The following is a 21,676-nucleotide window of genomic DNA, read 5'->3' as shown; positions in this document are numbered from 1 at the left end:
GATGGTCAGGACAGAGGGAGGCGCCTCACACAGTCCTGGGAGCCTTGACCAACAAGACCAGGAATTTCCCAGGGGCCCTAATTACGTTCCCGTGCCTGCTGTAACAAATGACCACAGATTTGGTGACTTAAAACAACAGAGATTTCTTCTCTCATAGTTGAGAAGACCAGAAGTGCAAAACCAAAATCACTGGACGAAAGTCAAGGTGTTGGCAGGGCCTTGCTCCCTCTGGAGACTCTAGCAGACACTCCGTCCCTGGCTTCTCCCAGCTTCCAGTGGCCGCCAGCATTCCTTGTCTCGTGGCCGCACACTCCAATTTCTGTTTCTGTGGCCACATTGCCCCCTCCTCTTCTCCTCTGCCTCTCTCTTAAAAGGACACTGGTGATTACATTTAGAGCCCACTCTGATAATCCAGGATAATCTCCCCATCTCAAAATCCTTCCTTTAATCGCATCTGCAAAGACGTTCCGTGTACGGGAACATTCACAGGTTCCGAGAATTAGGACCTAATATCTCTGGGGCCCATTAGGTACCTACTACAGGCCCACAGAGGCAACAATTCAGCAGAGGGCTGCCTCTAGCCAGCCTGTGGCCGTGGCCCATGCCTGAGACCAGCGGGAGGCACATGGCCTCTTGCTTTGCGAACCAGCACATCCTGGGGAGGGGGTCCTTCTGCCGGGATCCTTGGAAGGGAGTGAAGCAGGCTCTGCAACGGAGGTGGCGGGATGCGGAGACTCCACTGGACTTGGCTAGGACAGAACTGAGGCATTAAGCTCCTTGGGGTGGAGAAGGTGTCAAGAGAAGGCCCCTCCCCTACCCGGAGGCTGACTCTCAATCTGATTTCAATTCTCACTTCACTCATCCCACGTTCAGCAGATACTCAGACATGAGCCAGCTTGTCTTCAGGGAGCTCGAAGCCTAACCCCAGAGGCAAGCACTGTTGTCTTCAGTAGATCGTAACTGCAGGTGAGGCCCCTCTTTTCCGGGTGGGGCAGTGGAGACCCAGGGATCAGGGGGTCATCTTTGTATGGAGTCGACTTAGCACAAGGGCTTCACATTTCCTCAATCCCCTACCCCCAGCGTCTTCCTGTCCTGATTTCATTATTTCTAGTCTCCTCCTCTTGGCACTTTAAAAGTGAAGTAACAACAGTTTCATCTTCCCTTAGAAGAGCTTGCCAGGAAGTGACTCCTCCCAAGCTGGGCACTTTCTGCATCTGTAGAGTTGGCCAGTGGGGAGCCAGGGCACAGGACCCTTGAAGTCAGGCAGCATGTTATTCATTCCATATCTATCAAGTACTCTTTCCACACTCAGATTTGAGTAAAGCAGAGGAATAGGTAACCGGCCTTGCCTTCTCAGCACCAACTGGGGCAAGCATCCTCCTTCAAATGAAGAAAAGCTTCTGCCATGAAATTTGGGGGCCTCTGAGGGCAGACTGAGAAGTGGCAGAGCTTCCTGCCAAGTCTGGAATCCCAAAATCAATCCCAAAATGGAAAAAAAAAGGGGGGGCTTGGATATGGAGAGAAGCTTCTAATCTCAGTTTTGCCTCGTTCAAGCTGTGTGACTAAGCAAATCACTTAAAAACTCTATGAACCTGTTTCCTGATCTGTAAAAAAAAAAAAAAAGTGTAGAAATGCCTAAGAAAACTGTTACGCAAGAGATTCCAACAATTGTTTGGGGGAGGTCCTCTAGGGGCTAACTACACGCTACCCCTCCAGGTGGGTCTTAGGCCAGGGGTTGTCAATCTCCCCTGCTCCCCACTTCCTCGTGCCATCTTCAATACCTTTAAGGTCCTGGCACCCCGGCCCTGTCGAGTCATCTTGCCGAGAGCTGGGCCCCAGAAGGCCGCGGGTGGGGTGAGGCGCATGAGGCAGTACCAGGACAGGGCTCAAGTGTTTTGAGCAACCAGACCGGGAGTCAAGTGCGAAGTCAGGCCAGGTCGAGCCCCCGCTTGCCGGCTCCATCCGAGTCCTCCAGCGCCCAGGGGTTGCCCACTCACCCGCGCCTCCCACGCGCGATTCTTGTCTGGCCTTGCCCCGCCCGTTTGGCCCACGCGGCGGGCGGGGCGAGCCGGAGCCTTTGTGTTCAAACCGCCCAATGGGCAGTGGCAGTGGGCGGTGACGCGGGCGGGGTCTGACCAATGGGCTGCGGTCTGTCAGCGTTGACTGACAGGCGCACACATAACACACTCGGCCACGCGCGCGCCGTCCGGCCCCACTTGCGCAGCGCGGTTCTGCGCGGGCCGCATTGTTCGCCAATCCGCCGTCCGCAGTTCCCCGCGCGCCCCGGGTCCCTGCGCCGACCGCACCTCCCCGGATTCCGACGCGGTAAGAGGGTGCGCCCGGGAGGCGCGGCTGGCCTCGAACGTCCCCGGTCCCGCACGGAGCAGCGGCGGCAGCAGGTAACAGCCGGCCTTGGGCCTCTGGCGGGCGGACGCGCGGGGCGAGGGTGGTGGGCCGGCCTCGCTCCCCTCCCCGCGGGTCCCGGGCCCGGCCTGACCCCGGGGTCATTGTCGGGCTGCACCGGCCAGAGCCGAGCTGCCCAGGCCTGGCCCTTCCTCTCCGGGCCAAGCTGGGCCAGGCTCCAGCCCCGCCCGGTGCACGCCCCTGGACCGGTCGAGAAGGGCCAGCGCTGTGCCAAGGCCGCCGTGACTCATCTCCGCCGCCCGGCCCCCGCCCCCGGGACTGGCCGCTCCACTGGTCAGTCTGGAGGGCGGATGTCTCCGGGCGGGACTTCCCCGGGCCGAACCTCCCCGGTAGGCGAGGAGCGGAGACCCGGCTGTCCCAAAGCGGCCCAGGCCAGTGCCCGCGTTTTCGTGCCAGTCAGGCAGTTTCCAGGGACAGGTAGTTCTCTGCTTCTGTCGCCGCCTGTCATAACTCTGGGAATAGGAGGGAGGGCCATTTTGTTCAGTTCTAAAAAAAAAAAAAAAGAGAAACCAAATAGGAGGCGGGAGTGTGACTTAGAGCAGAGAGGCAGGAAAGGCGCATGGTTGGTAAAAAAAAAACTGCCGCAGGTTTAGCCAGTAGGGAATGAAGGGAGCAGAGTTAGCACCTGGAGCGTTTTGCAGGTCCCACGAGAGAATGTAGTATGAAAACGTACCGCGGAGGATGCCCAAGATCTAGGTTAAGTCTGACGACTGGATGGATACTGCCATATAAGTTTGTGATGGGGGTGGGGAAGGGTGGAGCTGAGAAAGGATGTGGTTCCTCTTAGAAGTGGGAAGGGATGTTTTATTTGAGGGTGTCTTAGCGGTGGGGGGGGAGGCGGGGGTGTTTATTCTGAGATGCAAAAGACTGGAGCTCTGAGAGGCTCACGTCTTGTTTTGTTTTGGAGGACGGGGCCTCCACCTTTTCATCTTGCGAAACCCAGATTCAATGATAAACTGTTTCGTGATAGCAGAACCCCATGAGAAAGACTAAAAGGCACCCCTGGAAGGGTGCTGACTGCTGATGGTTTTCAGCAACCGTCCCCCCTCCAAACACACACACACACACACACACACACACACACACACACACACACACACACACACACACACACACACACACCTCCATCTAAGTATTTATTTATATTCTTGCCAGCAGTAGCTTGAGTTCTGTATAAACTCATTGCTTTGTTCCCGCCCCAGGGCGAAAGCTTCATCAGCTCCTTCAGGGCAGGGTTAAGAGGAGGAGCCTGTGTGAGCATCTGTAGCTTTCAGGTGGGGAGGGCAGTAGCAGGGGTGGAATTACCTTATAAAGAATGGAATATAGAAAAGGATCCAGGCCAACTTCCTGCGGTGGCTACTACCAATCGGTCCCTTTACCACCATCGGCTAAAACCAGGGAAAGATGCCAGGTGGACATCCTACCTGTGAAGACACCAGTAAGACCCAAGACATGAGGCTGCTTATTTTTCAGAAGACGACTTTGTAGAATTCTTCAACTGGACTAACCAGACCTCCTGGTTTCTGTAGTCTGAGTTGGGATGTGTTAGAGCCTATGTCCATCACACAGTCCAGAGAACTAGTAATTTAAGTATCAACGAGGAATATTGGAAGTGCTAAGTCACAAGTACTAGGACCGAAGTATAACAGTGACTTTGTAATACAGGCTGGCAAAGGCGCCATGTTCAGAGTGCTCATACTGGTCATCTGAGATTTTGAACTTGGGTTTCTAGAACTGAAAGGTTTATGAATCCTCCTTGTGTTGTAGAATGCCCCCTTTTGCCACGTCTTTTCACCTTGGCCTCCTCTGAGTCTTCCTTATCAATTCCAGAGCCTTGGTTTTCCACCCCACGTAGTGACTGGTCTGGCTGATAGGGACTGAGGCTAATCCCACACTGGCGCTCCACCTGCCTGTTTTGTTAGTTTGTTAACAAATGTAACAGCTCTGCAGCCTGTTCTGAACATACTGGAGGCTGTAAAAGGCTCTAGTTGGGGACACAACAACACATTCCTGAAACAACTTGAAAACCTCCTGGTGGAGTGGAAGGACCCAGGCCCTGCAACCTGTGAGAGCTGAGCTCAAACTCTGCCACTGTCACTTACAGGCTGGGTGGCTGTGGGCAGGTTACTGATCATTTCAGTGTCCCAGGTTCCCCCCAGTACAATGGGGGTAACAGTGCCTTCCTGGATTATAATGGGTGTGTAAGGAGCCGGGTACCTAGGAGGCATTTAACAAAGTATTTTATCGTATCAAGATGCACTGATGTTGCAGCCCAGTAATCACTAATGGGATACGGCATCGGGCGCCATCAGGATGTAGGCAGGGGTTACCGTGCAAAAGTTTTCTGGAGTCCAAGTTTGCGGCTCTGCATCAGTGAATACAGCTACGAAGAAAGGAAAGCGCGTCCCATCTAAGGGGAACAAGCTAGAACAAGAACAGGCACAGCTCTAGGGACAGGGCAGCAGGGTGAGATGGCTGGGCTGGAGAGCGGGTGCAGGGCAGCAGTGATGAAAGGCATTCATTTAGCATCTATCCGGTGCCACAGGCTCTGTCTCATGTCAGAGGCTGCAGAAGGCCCAATGCTAGCTCTCACGGACCTCCGCATCCAGTAAACTGAGAATTAGGAAATCCTGTGGAAGGTGCCATGAAAGAGGCTGCCCAAGGCAGAGGGCAGAGGGCAGCAGGGTGGGTGGGGCCGGGATAATTAATAAATGCCCCATGTCACCCACATCTCAGGCTGTTTCAGTTGAATCCCGGTGGGGGGTGGGGATTGGCTAGGAGGCAGTGCGCTGTTTCTCCTCCCCTGGAGAGGGGCTGAGAACAGCCCCACGCTTCACATGGCACCCTTTCTCTCCCAAGACTCTTCAGGGGAAGGGTCCCCCGCCCACCTCATCATGTCTCGAAGAAGCCAGCGCCTCACACGCTACTCCCAGGGTGACGATGACGGCAGCAGCAGCAGTGGGGGGAGCTCGGTGATGGGCAGTCAGAGCACCCTGTTTAAAGACAGCCCTCTCAGGTATGGGATCGCCACTTCCAGCCCCACCCGCCTCCGTGGGATCGCAGTGACCTGCAGAGCACATGTCTTGGGCGGCTCACTGCGCAGCCTCTTCGTCTTGTGACTTTTGTGGGCAGAGATCAGATACCCATGTCTGGTCAAAGGGGACATTCACACCTCTGGGGATGCCAGGGCCCAGTGTTGTTTCTTCTCTCCATGCTGTAAGCCGGGCTGCTGCCCTCATGTTCAGAGAACAGGAAGTGGGGAGAGGCAGCTTCAAGAATAAGCCAGGCCGGAAACCCCAAAACCGAGAGCTGGGCTCACAGGAACCCATGGTGCCGTGGATGGCTCTGCCAGTCTGGCCATCCTCCCCAGACCCACACCCACACCCACATGTGCCACTGTCTGTAGGGCCTCCTCAGGGCCAGCGAAGCAGCTGAGGAGACGAACAAGTCCAAGGGGCACCAGGATGTGAGCTAAGGCAGGCGCCTGCCTCACCCTGCCCCCTTGCAGATGTGAGGCCGAGCTGACAGCCCCTGAGGCTTTGACTAGCTCTAGAAGGCCAGGTTGGGTTTGTCTGGTTTTCAGTGGGTTGTAGAAATTACTAATCCATGAGGAAGCATGAAAAAACACTTTGGCTTTGAAGTTAGAGACCTAGATTTGAATCCTGACTCCATCGCTTACTGATGGTCTCGCCTAACTGCTTGTGAGATTTAGAGATAACGGGAGCACAGAAAGTACCTGCTTTGCACGGTAGACAGTCAGCAGTTGGGAGTTGTTAGCTGCCTAGCAACAAGGCTGCGCCCCCCCCCCCCCGACCTTAGGAGGGCAGAGCACTGCCTAGAGCCCCGCTTTCGCTTTCCTGGCTGGGCTCAGCTCCTGCCTCTCTCCTCCTGCTGACCTCCCACAGGACCCTGAAGAAGAAATCCGGCAACATGAAGCGCCTCTCCCCAGCGCCACAGCTGGGCCCCTCCTCCGACAGGCACACCTCCTACTACAGCGAGTCTGTGGTCAGGGAGTCCTACTTTGGCAGCCCCCGGGCCGCCTCCATCGCCGCCTCTCTCACCAGGAACTCCATCCTCGACAACCAGCTGCGTGGTGACCCCTTCTGGAGTGAGTGTCCACAGCCTTTCTCCTGGGCCTCTGCTGCCTCCGGAGATGTATGGTCCAAAATCCCCCCCGGGGGTTTCCTAACCGCTGCGGGGCCAGAAGAGGGGCTCCCCACCTTCGGAAACCCTTGGGAGAGCAGCCGAGTGTCTGAACTTCCAGGCCCCTTTAGACGATGGAGTAGCCACGTAGCTGCTCCAGGCCTGGGAGACGGAGGGGCCGGTCCTAGTTCACCCTCCCTTGACCCAAGGGAGCTCGGGCGGGGCTGCCCATCAGAGATGCTCCTCGGGGTGTCCCCGCGAGTCCCTCTGGAACACCCTCCTCGGAGCACCTCTGCCCCAGGAGAACCCCGCGTTCTTCCCTCCTCAGGTGAGGACCTGCGGGTGAGGAGGAGAGACACAGGTGGCACTGAGAGCAGCAAAGTCAACGGGCTCCCGGAGAACAAGCTGTCCGAGGACTTCCTTGGGTCGTCCTCGGGCTACTCTTCCGAGGATGACTACGTAGGTAGGCGACGTCCTCCCTCCCCAGCCTCGGGGAGGTGCTCCGCCAGGTTCCCGGGCTGCTGGGGAGGTGACGGGAAGTAGGGGAAGGCACCCTGACAGCTCGAGAGAGCATGGTGTCCAGCTGAGTGTTGCTGCTGTGCCCCCACGGTGCCCTGAACCCAGGCCTGGGGTGGCCCTCGATAGCGCTGGGATGCGACCGCCTGGCCCCACGAGGCCTTGAGCCGCCTGTGGCCGGTTCCCTTATTTGACTCATTTCCGGCAGGTGTTTAACATGGAGCTTCACACGCAGGAGGTGCTTGATCCCTTACTCTAGGTCTGAGTGGTTTGAGGGGTTGCTGGTGAGAAGGAAGCAGACAAGGAGGCCAAGGGAAATAAAATGTCAGAAATCTAGCGCTTCGCTTCGTCAGCGTTTACTGGCCTGCTAGCTGCCAGCCTCTGTCACTTGGGGATGTGAAGGAGAATGACACACGGTCTCAGCTCACAGTCTAGAGGAGCAGACAACTGACAGTCTCCATGTCCCAAGGCTCTTAAGAGTGAGGACAGCGGCGGTCCAGTGGTTAGGACTCCGCGCTTCCACTGCAGGGGGCACGGGTTCGATCCCTGGTCGGGGAACTAAGATTCCGCAGGCCCTGCGGTGCACGGCACCTCCACACCAGAAAAAAAGAGTGAGGACAACTGGGCGTCTCCTCTCCTCCCCTGCAGGCTACTCGGAGACGGACCAGCAGGGTTCAGGGTCGCGGCTGCGGAACGCTGTCTCTCGGGCGGGCTCTCTTTTCTGGATGGTGTTCACTTCTCCAGGTGAGTGCCGGCTGCTCTGTACATGATGGTTTCCATTCTCTCTGGCAGTCACTTTCACCCATCTTTCTGCGGTTGGGTATCCAACCCGTTAGAAAGAGACTGTAGGGCCACCAGGGATAGCTCGCTCCAGAATAATTACGGGGAGCCAGGAGCCACGGGAGCACCCTTGCTTGAAAGCTGGGCGGAGGGCGTTGGCAGCGCAGGCGGGTGGCATCACAGGACCTGGGTAGCGTGGGACAGGACGGAGGTGCACTGGCGATCAGGGTTGGGGTCGGGGCAGGGAGGACCGCTGGTGGAGACACACAGGCCCAGTGGTTCAGGGTGGCACTTAGGCTTGACGGGCCCTCTTCCAGGCCGGCTCTTCGGACTCCTCTACTGGTGGATTGGCACCACCTGGTACCGCCTGACGACAGCTGCCTCCCTCCTCGACGTCTTCGTTTTAACCAGGTAAGCAAGACTGACAAGGAATCAGAAGGCCCCAGGCAGAAGGGGCCGATAAAGCATCTACACCTGTGCGTGATGGTTTCTCTGAAGGTTTTTTCTTTCCCAGTTTACCTGCGGCTTTTATTAGTGAGCGTGGAGTGGACACCCAGAGCCCCTTTTTCTGCCTGACAGTGGACAGGACTTAGAGTCAGGTGCAGGGAGTGTTCTGGAACGCAGCTTCTTGGGCACTTCCTTCCAAACACCAGCCTAGCCACTTCTGAGTCTCAGACAAGCCCAGCCTTACTCCTGCTGGCCAGGCCTTAGGCTCTAGCCAGCAAGTGGTGTTTCCCAGAACATTCAGCATCCCTCTCGGCCCCCCGGTGATCTGGACCCCCAGTGTTTTCCAAAAGAAAATACTGCCTGACTAAGGAGTTACTTTTTTTTTCTTCTATATTTGCTTGCCTGGAGGATATCTGTCTGTGAAAGTTTTAGGTTATTCAGAGTCCCCGGTATTTACTTATTTATTTATTTTATAAATTTATTTTTATTTATTATTTTTGGCTGTGTTGGGTCTTCGTTGCTGCTCATGGGTTTTCTCTAGTTGCGGCGAGCGGGGGCTACTCTTCATTGCGGTGTGCGGGTTTCTCATTGCAGTGGCATCTCTTGTGCGGAGCATGGGCTCTAGAGCACAGGCTCAGTAGTTGTGGCGCACAGGCTTAGTTGCTCCATGGCATGTGAGATCTTCCCAGACCGGGGTTGAAACCCATGTCCCCTGCATTGGCAGGCAGATTCTTAACCGCTGCGCCACCAGGGAAGCCCGCCCCCCCAGTATTTATTTTTGATAACATCAATACAGTTCAGAGTCAGAATTGTCCCCATCACTCCAAGCTTTGCAGGTAAAGCATCCAATCTGGCCCTGGCAAGATGAGAGGCTTGAGGGTGTCCTCTCTAACTCTAGCTCAGCACTCAGGAAAAATCTCTAGGAACTCCCTGGGGGCATATAGAGGCCCTGGAGCCCTCCTGACACCTCCGCCTGCCCTCTCTCCCCTCCTGTGGTCCAGGCGCTTCTCATCACTGAAGACGTTCCTGTGGTTCCTCTTGCTGCTGCTGCTTCTGACCGGCCTGACCTATGGTGAGCTCATCCACTGTCACGGGGAGGGGTAGAACGAGAGCTTGTGGAGATGGGGCTTGCGAGCCAGAGGGACAGGCAGAGTGTGGGCCGACGCTGGTGCTGAGCAGAAATGTGAAAACTAGAGAGACAGTGATCAGCTACAAAAAGGGGAAGGAGGCAGGACGAGCGGGGTCGGATGGCGCCTGGGCAGCATCCTGTCTGGGTCTCCTGGGTCCTCAGGTGACCAGTGGGTGAAAGGGGAAATGCTCCGATCCACTGATCTTGTCCTTGGTTTGGGTTGCTACGCTGGACTGCCTAGCATGTCTAGAGCGTCCTTGCAGCCCCAGGGGCTGGAACATGCCTTAGTACAGGAATACCGGGGTAAAAAGCAGGGACTCTGACACTGTTATTAGCAGTCATTTTCCCTCCATTCCAAATCAGGAGGTTGTCTGGGTGAGTGAATTACCATTACATCAAGTTCAGTCTTCAGCTGTCTTTAGGATCAAAACAATGAAGTAGTAAAGAGAAGTGAGAGCACCTTTTTGCACCAAGAAGTACCTGTCATCTATAAGATGCTCCACGTTGTTCCAGTCTCTATCGTTGAACTTTCACATTTTTTACATAGTTGTAATCATTATGTTTATATATTTTGTGTTCAGCTTTTGATTTGACAATTTCACATGAGTTTCACAGTTTCCTATGAGTTGCCCCTGTGGCCCCCAGGCTCAGTTTTACCAATTTATAATTAAAGACCATGCTTTATTATTATTATATTTTTAGAGGTGGTTTTATAGGTTTAGCATCTACTCAAGTTGTATTTCTTTAATTTCTACCAAGGTAGAACATCTTTCCAAGTGTTGATTCCCTTGTTTCCTGTTACAAGAACAGCTTGTTCCTATCCAGTGGAAGCTGGGCATTGCCCTTAAAATAATAATGACCTTTTATAATCTTACAGTGTTTTGTTCAGGAAGCATACTCCCTTGTGTTATCTCACAAGGTTGTTTGTTTCACCATCCCCATGTGGGGTTGGTGGAGCTGAGGTTCTCACGGTGTCATGAGATGCATATGGAAAGTCTGAAAGGCAGAGGGGTGGAGTGACCAGCTCCGGGAGAGCAGTAAGTGAAGGCCTGTCCGGAGGGTCTGACTTAAAGTCTGGTGGTCACATGCTTCCTGTTGCACCTGCTCGAGGCCAACAACTGAGTGGCAAGTGTGACATCTTACCAGGGTGGAGACCTCACAGCCAATATGGCTTTTTCAGGCGCTGTCAGCCCCACGCATACATGTACACGCACACACGGCACGTGCATAGCTCAGGAGTAAACACATCGCAAACAGGTAGCCCTTAGAGCAAGATGCAAATGTCTGTGTGGTGGCAGCCTTGTGCTCTGTTGCGGGGCAGCAGGCAGCCTTTCTGAGCAGGTGGATTCTGTTTCAGTGATTCTCAACCATGGCAGCCCATTAGAGTCACCCAGGGAGCTTTTATTTATTTATTTATTTTGGGGGACCATGCTGCACAGTTTGTGGGATTTTAATTCCCCAACCAGGGACTAAACCCACACCCTCGGCATTGAGAGCTCGAGTGCTAACCATGGGACCGCCAGGGAATTCCCACCTGGGGAGCTTTTAAAACTCCTTATGGAGGGATCCCCCAGGCCCGCGAACTCACTCTGGAGGGCGGGGCCAGACACTGATTGTTTCAAAAGCTGCGTGGGTGATTCTGATGTACGGTCTGGACTGAGGACCACCGTCAGGCCCTCTGGGTTCTACCGTTGGATCATCCCCAACTTATGATAGCCGCTTCCTCCAAGCTTTGCCACCTGTGGAAAGGTGAGGATTCCTGAGGGGACATGAGGATGCGTACACGCTGGGATTGTCGGGTGGAGGCTGCTGCCTCAGAGAGTGGCGGGAACCTCCACCCCTCATACCGCCTTTGGCCGGGGCAAGGCTCCCGCGAGCGAGACAGGCTGCTGGTGAGCGCTGCTCATGAGGCTGCCGTCCTCGCTGTGGCCCCGGCCCGGGTTAACTGCCCCCTCCTCTGTGTGCAGGCGCATGGTATTGCTACCCCTTCGGGCTGCAGACGTTCCACCCCGCCGTGGCTTCCTGGTGGGCCTCGAAGGGCAGCAGTGGGCAGCGTGCGGTATGGGGTTCCAGAGACTCATCCCCACATTTCCAGGTGAGCATCTTAGGGTCGCAGCCTCCCGCCTCGGCCTGAATTTGCCATTGAAGTCGTCCCTGCCCTTCTTCCTCACACACACAGCTGAAGAGGTGCTGCCAGGACACCTTTCTCTGCTGTTAGTGGTGCAGGTGTTGGGGGGTGTGTTGCCTGTGCTTAAATATGACTCAAAACTGCCCAAAAGTTAGTTGCTATCCTAAGAGGCACGGAAAACAGAAGGAAAAGGAATAAGACAAATTGTCTTGCCTACCTTGTTCCTTTTCAGTACAATTTCACGAATCTTTACTGAGTACCTTCTGTGAGTCAGGTAATATCCTGTTCTGTTACCTATTACCATAGATAAACCACCCCTAGAATCAGTGCCTTAAAAGTACCAGCACTGGGACTCCCCTGGTGGCGCAGTGGTTGAGAGTCCGCCTGCTGATGCAGGGGACACGGGTTCGTGCCCTGGTCCGGGAGGATCCCACGTGCCGCGGAGCGGCTGGGCCCATGAGCCATGGCTGCTGGGCCTGCACGTCCGGAGCCTGTGCTCCACAACGGGAGAGGCCACAACAGTGAGAGGCCCGCGTACCGCAAAAAAAAAAAGTACCAGCACTGGGGAATTCCCTGGTGGTCCAGTGGTTAGGACTCGGCACTCTCACTGCCATGGCCCAGGGTCAACCCCTGGTCAGGGAGCTAAGGTCCTGCAAGCTGTGCGGTGTAGCAAAAAAAAAAAAAAGAAGTACAGCATTGGATTAGCTCGTGAGCCTGCAGGTCCTCTGGGTGGCTTTTCTGGTCTGAGCAAGGACAGCTGATCTTGGCTGGGCCCCCTCACGTGTCTGCAGTTAACTGGTGGGTCAGCAGGGGCGGGCTGGTCTAGGCCTGGACTGGGCAGGTTGTACCTTTGCTGTCCAGCAGGTAGCCTGGGCTTGTTCTCATAGCGGCCGGGCAGGGTTCCAGGAGAGTGGAATCATGCCAGACCTTGAGGACTAGATTCAGAACTAGCATACTGTCACTTCTGCCACATTCTATTGGCTGAAGCAAATCTCAGAGCCAGGCCAGATTCAAGGAGGGGGAAATAGACCCCACCTCTCCATGGAAGCACCTGCGAAGCCACATTGCAGAGGACGCAGATGCTGGGAGGAGGGCAGGACATTTTTGCAACCCGCCAGAGGCTAAAGCTGGATCCGGCCCAGGCCCTGCCCTCAAGAGGCCTGCAGTCCAGTGGGGGGCGATGAGTGCACAAACCACCGGCGTGTGTGTGTGCAGGTCCCGGGGTCTACGATGAAAATGTAAAACGCTTTGTCCTCTGATTAGAGTTATTTGAACTTTGCTTGCACCCTGCTGAATTTAATTTGCTATCACATTTTTAACCATTTATTTTGGTAGATATTACTTTCCTGACCCTGATTTTATTATTTCACAAAATAACGATGTGTTCTGGCGTCTTTAACTTTTTTTTTTTTAATCACTAGTAAAGACAACTCAATTTCAGGACCACGTTTTCTGTAAAACGGGGGAAGTAAAGAATGACATATCTTTGTATTTACTTTCATCTGCATAAAGACACTAATAAAAATAGTTGCCTGGTTTGGGAAGGCTTGGTGGTGAGGGCTCTGGGTGGATGGGGCAGAGGTTAGGAGCGTGAGTTTTTGCTGTTTGCTTGCTTGCTTTTTGAGTCATGCAAGTACTGCCTAGTTTAAAAACGGAATTTTTGCAAGTCATAAGCCCGACCTCTGTACTCACTAGGCTCGTGCCTTTTAACTGACAGTCGACAGACTGTGTTTTATAATTTCATTTGGGTGTTTCTGGGATTCTCTTCCCTTCCTCTTTAGGAAGCACTGTTGTCATAAGTCCCTAACCTCTGTGGCTTTTCCCTCCCCGTCCTGCCAGGCTGAGCAGCGCATTCTGTCCCGGGTACACTCTCTGGAGCGGCGCCTGGAAGCTCTTGCTGCCGAATTTTCCTCCAGCTGGCAGAAGGAGGCCATGCGGCTGGAACGCTTGGAGCTGCGGCAGGGGGCTGGAGGGCAGGGGGGCAGCGGCAGCCTGAGCCATGAGGACACCCTGGCGCTCCTGGAGGGGCTGGTGAGCCGCCGCGAGGCTGCCCTGAAGGAGGACTTCCGCAGGGACACCGCTGCTCAGATCCAGGTCGGGGAGGGGAGCTGAGGGGCCCGTGTGGCTGACACCCTGGGTGTGTGGGGTGGAGGGGGCGAGGCCCTGCACCCTGACATGAGGGAGACAGCAGTGTGTCATTCAGGGTCAGACGGCTCTACCACTTGGCAATTACCTTCTCTAAGACTTAGTGTCCTCCTCTTTAAAACGGAGACTCTCCTGTCTGCCCTGCCCCTGGTTGTGAGAACATGAGATTGTAGTGCGCCTGTAACGCCCATGTAGGTGTGGCACACCATGCAGGTGTGCAGTAAAGACCAAGAGGAGTCTTGCGTGTTTCCAAGAAGCACTGTAGCAGAAAGGCCAGGAGCTGAAGTTTGCAATCAAACAGGCCTGGTTCGAATTCCGGTTACACCACTTACTGGTTGTAAGCGGCCTCTGAGCACGACTCAGTAAAATCCTTGGCCTCTCTCCTATGCCTGATAGGAAGAACTGGTCACCCTGAGAGCAGAGCATCAACAGGACTCAGAAGACCTCTTCAAGAAGATTGTCCAGGCCTCGCAGGTTGGTGGGCTTGGGGGCACTTGGAGCCTACGGTGGGGCGCTGATCGAATTCATCATCTGTTCTTGGGCTCAGAGAGACACCTTGGCCCCTAAGGGTCTGCTTAGGTGCAGAATGGGGAGAAGGGTTGTGAGTCTCCTGACTTCTGCTTGAACTGAATCCACTTGGGCTGGAACACTCTGCAGAGACGCCCTGGGATCATGCCTGAGGACAGGAAGGGCTGCTTTCAAGTGGCCTGTTGTGCTGGGTACACATGCTGAACGAACGAGTGAACGGGTGAATGCCTAAGCACGATAGACATGGGCCGAGACTCCCACAAGGACCTCAACCAGGAGGCCAGTTTGACGTTTGCTAGATCAGTCAGGAGGCCCTGGGGTGGGGATGTGGTTAAGCAAAGACCCCAGAGGGAACAGATCCTGCTCTGGAAGACTGACTGCTGTGAGCCTGACATTTCTTGTATTGGTCCCTTCTTTCTGCTTATAGGAGTCTGAGGCTCGACTCCAGGAGCTGAAGTCTGAGTGGCAAAGGTAACGTGCACTGCCATCTGTCCTAGGCCTGCTCAGCCCCAGCCTCCCCATTCCCATCCCCAGCTAGGACTGGGGAGCAGAGCCCCGGAGCAGAATTCTGATTGTGTCCCAAGCAGAGAGGGAGATGGCTGAAACCTAGCTCAGGATCACCTGCTCAGAGCCTGTCCTTGAGGTGCAGTGGAGGTCCGGCAGGGGTTGCAGGCATTGCAAGAGAATCGGGATTCATGGGTTCATTTACAGATGTACCGTCTTTTCTGTACAACCTCATGCCGGCTGTATTCCCATGCCCCAGATATCTGTACTTGTGGAGGATGTGAGCGCTGAGGCAGAGTGAATTATGGATCTGGGCTTAGAAGGGAAATGGGATACTGTAATAATTAGCTCCTGGGGATGTGCAAGCCAAGTCACAGGCACCGGAGCTCTGTTCTACAGCCAGAACCTCCAAGAGTGAGCCTTGCACTCACCAGTGAGTGGTGGGCACACACTTATATCAGGTGCCAACTAGGGGATCCTCTTGTTCTCCTCAGCATAGCCTTACCCCTCACCAGAGATCCAAGGCTTACTCTTTCTCCTCTGTCTGGGAGTAGGATGACCCAGGAGTCCTTTCGGGAGAGTTCCATGAAGGAGCTGGGGCGGCTGGGGGTTCAGCTGGAAGGCCTGCGGCAGGAACTGGCAGCCCTGACCCTGAAGCAGAGCTCGGTGGAGGACCAAGTGGGCCTGCTGCCCCAGCAGCTCCAGGCTGTGCGGGACGATGTGAGTTGGAACCATCCACGTCCCTTGCTGAATACCCCTCCTCTGAGACAGTCCTAGCAGTCTGCAAGGCAAAGAGCCTCTTGCCCCCTGCTCTGGACTCGGCACAGATGCTGGCTTTCTTGGACAGAAGTTCTTCCTGTTCTCTCATTGATAACATGAAGGATTGTTCATAACTCTTTCTTCCTTGTGGCCTGAGCAGGCACGTGCTGGCCCTCCCCTCGCAGGCCTGTTCCTCACTCCCTGTCCCCTCTACCCAAGCCAGGCGCCACCCCACCCTGGCCAGGGCTCTGCTGTGGCAGCTTCCACTGTGAGCCTCCCAGAGTGAGACCTTTCTTTGGTCCCTAGGTGGAGTCTCAGTTCCCTGCCTGGGTCAGTCAGTTCCTTCTTCGAGGTGGGGGAAGCCGCACTGGGCTCCTTCAGCGAGAGGAGATGCAAGCTCAGCTGCGGGAGCTGGAGAGCAAGATCCTCGCCCACGTGGCCGAGATGCAGGGCAAGTCAGCGAGGGAGGCCGTGGCCAGCCTGGGGCTGACGCTGCAGAAGGAGGGCGTGATTGGGGTGACAGAGGAGGTGAGGACTGGATGCCCCTGGACACCCCCACCCCCCGCAATGGCTAATCCACCCAGCACACACGCACTGCTTTCCTCCCTGGGAGCCATAGAGCTGCACAGTCCCACACTGCCAGCTCCCTGGCCTGTTCTGTGACCTAAGTGACATCCAGGAGGCTCCGATGTTTGCTTTGGGGCTGGTGTGGAAGGGTGGAGGTGCATGCCTGAGCAACGGCATGTGTCCGGACTGGGGAGGGCTGAGCCCAGGGGTTCCTGGCCCCTACCAGTGGGGCCACGGAGGTGGACGAGTCTGCTTCCCATCACAGCTGCTCGGGGCGCCTGTGTTTTAGCAGGTGCACCGTATTGTAAACCAGGCTCTGAAGCGCTACAGCGAGGACCGCATCGGGATGGTGGACTACGCTCTGGAATCGGGAGGTGTGTGCACCTCTTCTCCCTTTGCTGGGCCCCTTTCCCTACGCTGGCGGGCCCCCTGGCATCTGCTAGGGTAGCTGTGGTGTTAGGAAGCAGGGCTTGAGGTCGGCAGAACTCACCCAACCCAGCGCTCACAACAAAGGCGAGTGACTGCGTGGGAGAAGCGGGACGTGCTGAGCTCCATCCTCGGTCGGGAAGAGGCGGGCGGCGCTTGTAGCTGCTCTGGGGTCCGGGTTACGTGTGAAGACTGGTCCTCAGAGAGGGGACGGGCAATGGTAGTCCCTGCTGGGGTTCCCTTGGCTGGCGAGCTGAGCTGGTTGTGTGGGTCTCCCTCCCCTGCTGGAGTCCAGCCCCAGGCGCCCACCTGCCTTTCTTTCCTGTCTCAGGGGCCAGCGTTATCAGTACCCGATGTTCCGAGACCTACGAGACCAAGACGGCCCTCCTCAGCCTCTTCGGCATCCCCCTGTGGTACCAATCCCAGTCTCCTCGAGTCATTCTCCAGGTGGGGGCCCTGAGCACACCAAGTCGCCTGCGTAGCTGGGTGACCGTCCCCTCCTGGGTCATTGAGAGCTGCGCTCAGGGCGGGTTGTCTTTGTCACCTGCCATGCGCTGACCCGACGTTCTTCCCTTCCAGCCAGACGTGCACCCAGGCAACTGCTGGGCCTTCCAGGGGCCCCAGGGCTTTGCTGTGGTTCGCCTTTCTGCCCGCATCCGCCCCACTGCTGTCACCTTAGAGCATGTGCCCAAATCCTTGTCACCCAACAGCACCATCTCCAGTGCCCCCAAGGACTTTGCCGTCTTTGTGAGTATCCCACCTGGGGGCTAGAGGGGCTGTAAGAGGGCCCTGTGGGTCTCTATTAAGGATAGAGTTGGGATCGTTCTTTGGTTGAGGGGAAGGGAATAGATACGGAAGAGACGGCGCCAAGGTGGGAAACAGCACTTCGGTCTCAGTTACCTCGGGCTGCGGAGGAAGAAACGGAGGCCTAATGAGTCAAGTGACTTGTCACAGATCACACAGCGGCCCTGTGTCCAGAGCTCAGGCCCCCTGCAGTCCCCGAGGAGGCTGGCGCCTGCCCCACCGGGTGGGAGGGGACCAGTGGGGAAGCGGGAGGGAAGGCCTTCCTCCCCGGGGGCCCGTGTCTAAGAGCAGGCTCTTCCCTCCATCCTTTGCTCTCTTCAGGGTTTCGATGAAGACCTGCAGCAGGAGGGGATGCTCCTTGGCCAGTTCACCTACGACCAGGATGGGGAGCCCATTCAGACGTTCTATTTTCAGGTATGGGATTCTGTTCTGCTGGCAGAGGCGTATATATGTACTTTCCCACCCATTCAGCAGATGTTTTCTAAGTACTTGTCCTGTGCCAGGCAGTGGGGGTTCCAAGTGAGAAGTCACAGCCTAGCCCACCCACAGCCCGAGGTACGGAACAGAGACCACTGTCCCTGCGGCGTGGGAGAGGCGCCAAGTGCACATCAGCGCAGGGGTGGGGGAGGGGCCCTCCCAGATGGGCAGTGCTGGGGAGCTGCCTGCAGAGGGTAGGTATCCGCGTGAATGTGGCCCAGCTGGGCCTCACACAGCACGGCGTGGCTGGGCCACCGCTGGGGGGCTCCTGCCTCAACTTGAGTGGGCATTGGTCTCCTAGGCCCTTGTTAGAAATAGATCCCCAGTCTCCAGCCCAGGTGAGTCTCCGGTAGGTGGCCTGAGAGCCACACCAGGGGAGTCCTAGTGTGAGGGAAGTGGGTGAGGTGGAGAAGGGACAGAGGGGGGAGAGAGGCAGGCCTGGCTACCAGGCAGAGAGTTTCAGCCCTCAGCTGAAAATGAGCGTACGACACAGAGGACTGATGGGAACTTGAGAAAGAAAAGAAATTCTGCTTAATTCACAGTGAAGGAATTCTTTTTCACCATCGACATACGTCAAACTCTCCATAAAGGTAGTTCTGTTCACGGTCAGAGAGCTCCTGTGAGGTTTTCCCAGTCTGAGATGAATCATGCTGGGGCTCGGTTACAAGGCCGTTTTTATGTGGCCGTGGGCTGGGCCTGGCGCAGCCTGACATGCGTTGGCGGCCCCTGTGGGACCTCTGAAGCCTGTGGGGCTCCTTGGCCCACCAGGTGGAAACTGTGTTCCAGGGTCTGAAGACAGGAGCTTTGAAGTCCGGTTCTCTACAGAGGCCCGGGGGAGGGGGCGTCTGGCCCTAGGTGTGGCCGTCTCCCCTCTGGTCTGAGGACTCCCACTCCTGCCTTCTCTCCCCAGGGCCCTAAAATGGCCACGTACCAGGTGGTGGAGCTGCGGATCTTGACTAACTGGGGCCACCCCGAGTACACCTGCATCTACCGCTTCAGGGTGCATGGGGAACCCACCCACTAGGCCTTGTCTGTGCCGCTGCCGCCGCCCGCGGGGAGGCCAGCTCCTCTCGGCACGTGCCCCCTGCTCTGGGGGTGGCTGCGCAGCACCCCCGCCTCTGCCCCCGCACGCTTGAAGCGCACTGACTTCCGGGAGCGGGCAAGAAGAGCCCCTGGCCCAGCGGAGGTGAGAAGGAACGCGCAGGCTCTTCCTGAGCGCCGGGTGGCTCCAGCGGTCAGCAGGCTCCGGCGTCGCTTTTCCTTCTTTGTTCTCTGTGTGCCGGGCACTGGGCGCCTTCTTCTCCCTCCTGCGAGGGTGTATATATGTAGCATGTTGTGGGAAATCGAGGCAGGGAGAGACGGGATGAGTGCCCATGTTCCGGCAAAGGTGGATGAGACCTGCCTGCCCCTTGCCTATGTGCGGGGGCTGGCACCCAGGGAGCTGCATAAATGAATCAGGTGCCAAAGCCGTGGGTGAAACAGGCTAGGGCCTGGGGCAGCTGAGCTGTACCCCCTCCCTAGGCAGAGAAGTGAGGTCCTCTGGGAGGAGGGTGCAGGCTGGGACTGGTCCCCAGGCAGGAAGCTCCTGGGAGAAGGCAGCTGGGCTCCTCCAGAAAGCTAGTGCCGTCAGCCTAGGCCCACAGCATTCCTGAAGGGCTTCTATACACTGTATTTGTCCTGGGTCAGGGTGGGCCATGGGGCTTCCTGTACCCTGGAGGGTCTGGCTCCTGGGAGCCTGAGGGTTACTGCTCCTGTGGCCCTGTAGGAGTCCCCTCTGCTGGGGACAGTAGTTGCTTGCTCTCTCCTGATGCTGGGACTGGGGCCCACTCTGCTCCCCACTCCTTGCTAGGGCCCACCTGTGCCCCAGCGCAAGCTTGCTGCATTTCCCCAGGGTGCCCAGACCTGTCCTTCGAGGCCATAAACATCTGGGGTCAGCTAGAAGTGTTCAGGGGACTCCCTGGGCTCTTGTGGCCCAGCGATACAATGACTGACAGTGACACTCAGGGTGCCACGGTGGGAGGAGGTCTGTCTGCACTGTTGGCCCTACCCCACCCCTATCAGGCCGCTGATGTAAGAGGCCCCCTAACCCTGAGCCACCCCCGGGGGCTCTCTCAGCTCATGCTCAATTCTGTTTCTATTCTGACTCATTTTCTATGGGGGACAGTCAGGGGTGGGGGGCTGGGTTGGGGGGGGGCTGAGGTGGGAGCTTTTGGACCCAGCAAGCCCTGCTCTATTACGTATGTATTTTTCAAGGTCTGTTTTTTAACTGAAAAGCTAAGGGCTTGATTGCTAGCCCCGTTCTGTGGGGCCTCGGGTGAGTTCAGGTCCTTGTAACCTGGCTGCCAAGAGGGGCTCGGGGCACTGGTTCCAACTCTGTGGTTCGTTCCGGCCCGCGGGGAGGGGGCAGGAAAGGCTGCTGTGCAGGTGGGCGCCCTGAATGGAGGACGGAGCTGGAACGAAGGCGAGGCCCCGGCCATCCTGTGATCGGTCCTCTGGCACTGGCCCTGCCTCCAGACAACCAGGTTTTGTTTTGCGCTCTCCTGTCACAAATGCTGCACTATTGGTTCTTAATTTTGTATCTCCAGATTCTAATTTATGCCTATGCAAAAAATAAACTATGCCCAGGATTAGGGGAGTGTGTGGTTTTTATCTGGCCATCGCACGGGACCCTGCTCTTGGGAAAAAGAGCATGAATTCTTAGCCAAAACAGTGCCCCAAAGGCTTCCTCCTAGGCTTTAGAAACCCAGGCTTCTCGGCTAAAACTCAGCTGTGATGGGAGATGGGACCTGAGGGCAGGCCCCGTGCCTGTGACTCTGGGCTCAAAGGCTGGCAGGAGAAAGTGAGTGGCTTTATTAGCCATCACAGATGTTCCAGTCCCACTGGGAAGCAGGAGGCTTGTCCTGCGTCTCTCAGTGCCACTGGAGCAGAGGGTAGAAATTACCCACTTTACTACCGAGCTCGTCCGCCGTCAGTGCCGCAGTCCCCTCCGTGGGAATTAAACCCTTGTCCCTTGTACCTGTGTTGGGATGGCACGAGGTTGGTCCCCTGAAGAGCCAGAATCTTGCCAGTTCCAGGGAGCAGGTCCTGGCCCTTCCCTGCAAATATCTCCCCAGATTCAGTGCCTCCAATGAGCAGCTCCAAGGGCCAGGGGTGGTTGCCCAGGGGTGGTTGGCCAGGGGTGGTTGCCCACACGCCTCTCATCCTGACCATGGCACCTGGCCCAGGGAGGGGCCCAATCACAGCTGAGAAAATAAAGGCAGGAACAGGTCAGTAGGCAGGAGTTGGGGGATAAACTGCTGCAGGAGATGGTGCTGGGTGGAAGGCAAAGCCAGGCCCAAGGCTTCGGGCCAGTTACTCAAGCCCTCAGCTCTCGCTCTGCATGAGGACAAAGGTAGTACTACGGCTCGCCCCTCAGCGACTGCTCGCTTCACCTCCTATTTCATTCACACTTGCACTGCATTTAGCACCATTTTTCAACAAAGGTCGTGACATCCCTGAGCCGCATTAGTAAACACATCCCTGGAACCTACCGCACACCGTCAGGGCTCAGGGCCTCTGTTCGTGCCCTCTGGGGCCTGTCTGCACACGTCCAAATCTTAAGAGGCCCTCATGGCACAACCCTCACACCGTCTTTTCTATGGTCCGTCCCGTGACCCCAATCAAACCTGCGCTTCCCCTGCACCATGGCACATTTCCTGTGGCTTATTCTGTGCTGGGGAGGCCGATAAGCCAGAACAGTGGGCCTGGCTGAATTAAAGATGCCACACGTGTTAGCTGCGTTACAAAAGGGTCAGGATTTGCCATTTGAGGTGACTGGATTAACAACTTTATTCTTCATCAACAACAAAAGGGCTGGTGTTTTGTTCCAAATAGATAGTTGGTAGGGCTGAGACCCATAT

At 56.2% G+C, this 21,676-nt stretch overlaps 2 protein-coding genes across 4 annotated transcripts; one reads left to right on the top strand and one right to left on the bottom strand.

Annotated features, from left to right (window-relative positions):
* Positions 1–118: 118 nt before the first annotated feature.
* LOC117196465 (ankyrin repeat domain-containing protein SOWAHB-like) lies at positions 119–2,508 on the bottom strand. The gene is made up of 2 exons (XM_033405084.2): positions 1,782–2,508; positions 119–1,604 (listed from the first exon to the last, which is right to left on the bottom strand). Exons 1-2 carry the CDS (start codon positions 2,506–2,508, stop codon positions 1,585–1,587), a joined length of 747 nt encoding a protein of 248 aa, XP_033260975.1. The 3' UTR covers positions 119–1,584.
* Positions 2,259–20,404, top strand: SUN2 (Sad1 and UNC84 domain containing 2). Of its 3 annotated transcripts, none has more exons than XM_004279636.4 (18): positions 2,259–2,399; positions 5,284–5,440; positions 6,330–6,532; positions 6,896–7,030; positions 7,732–7,827; positions 8,181–8,274; positions 9,312–9,382; positions 11,407–11,534; positions 13,407–13,661; positions 14,109–14,186; positions 14,668–14,711; positions 15,299–15,464; positions 15,810–16,031; positions 16,360–16,444; positions 16,828–16,943; positions 17,076–17,243; positions 17,622–17,714; positions 18,688–20,404. In XM_004279636.4, exons 2-18 carry the CDS (start codon positions 5,319–5,321, stop codon positions 18,799–18,801), a joined length of 2,190 nt encoding a protein of 729 aa, XP_004279684.1. In that variant the 5' UTR covers positions 2,259–2,399; positions 5,284–5,318; the 3' UTR covers positions 18,802–20,404. The 3 variants fall into 3 exon arrangements, with proteins under 3 accessions (XP_004279684.1, XP_033260968.1, XP_033260967.1); XM_033405077.2 differs by lacking the exon at positions 2,259–2,399 and adding an exon at positions 2,712–2,841 and having other exon boundaries at positions 16,363–16,444; XM_033405076.2 differs by lacking the exon at positions 2,259–2,399 and adding an exon at positions 2,712–2,841.
* Positions 20,405–21,676: the final 1,272 nt, after the last annotated feature.

The sequence above is a fragment of the Orcinus orca genome, chromosome 11 (assembly GCF_937001465.1).
Source record: "Orcinus orca chromosome 11, mOrcOrc1.1, whole genome shotgun sequence".
NCBI lineage: Eukaryota > Metazoa > Chordata > Mammalia > Artiodactyla > Delphinidae > Orcinus > Orcinus orca.
Note: the sequence above shows the minus strand (reverse complement) of the source record. Positions and strands in the feature narration are given on the sequence as shown.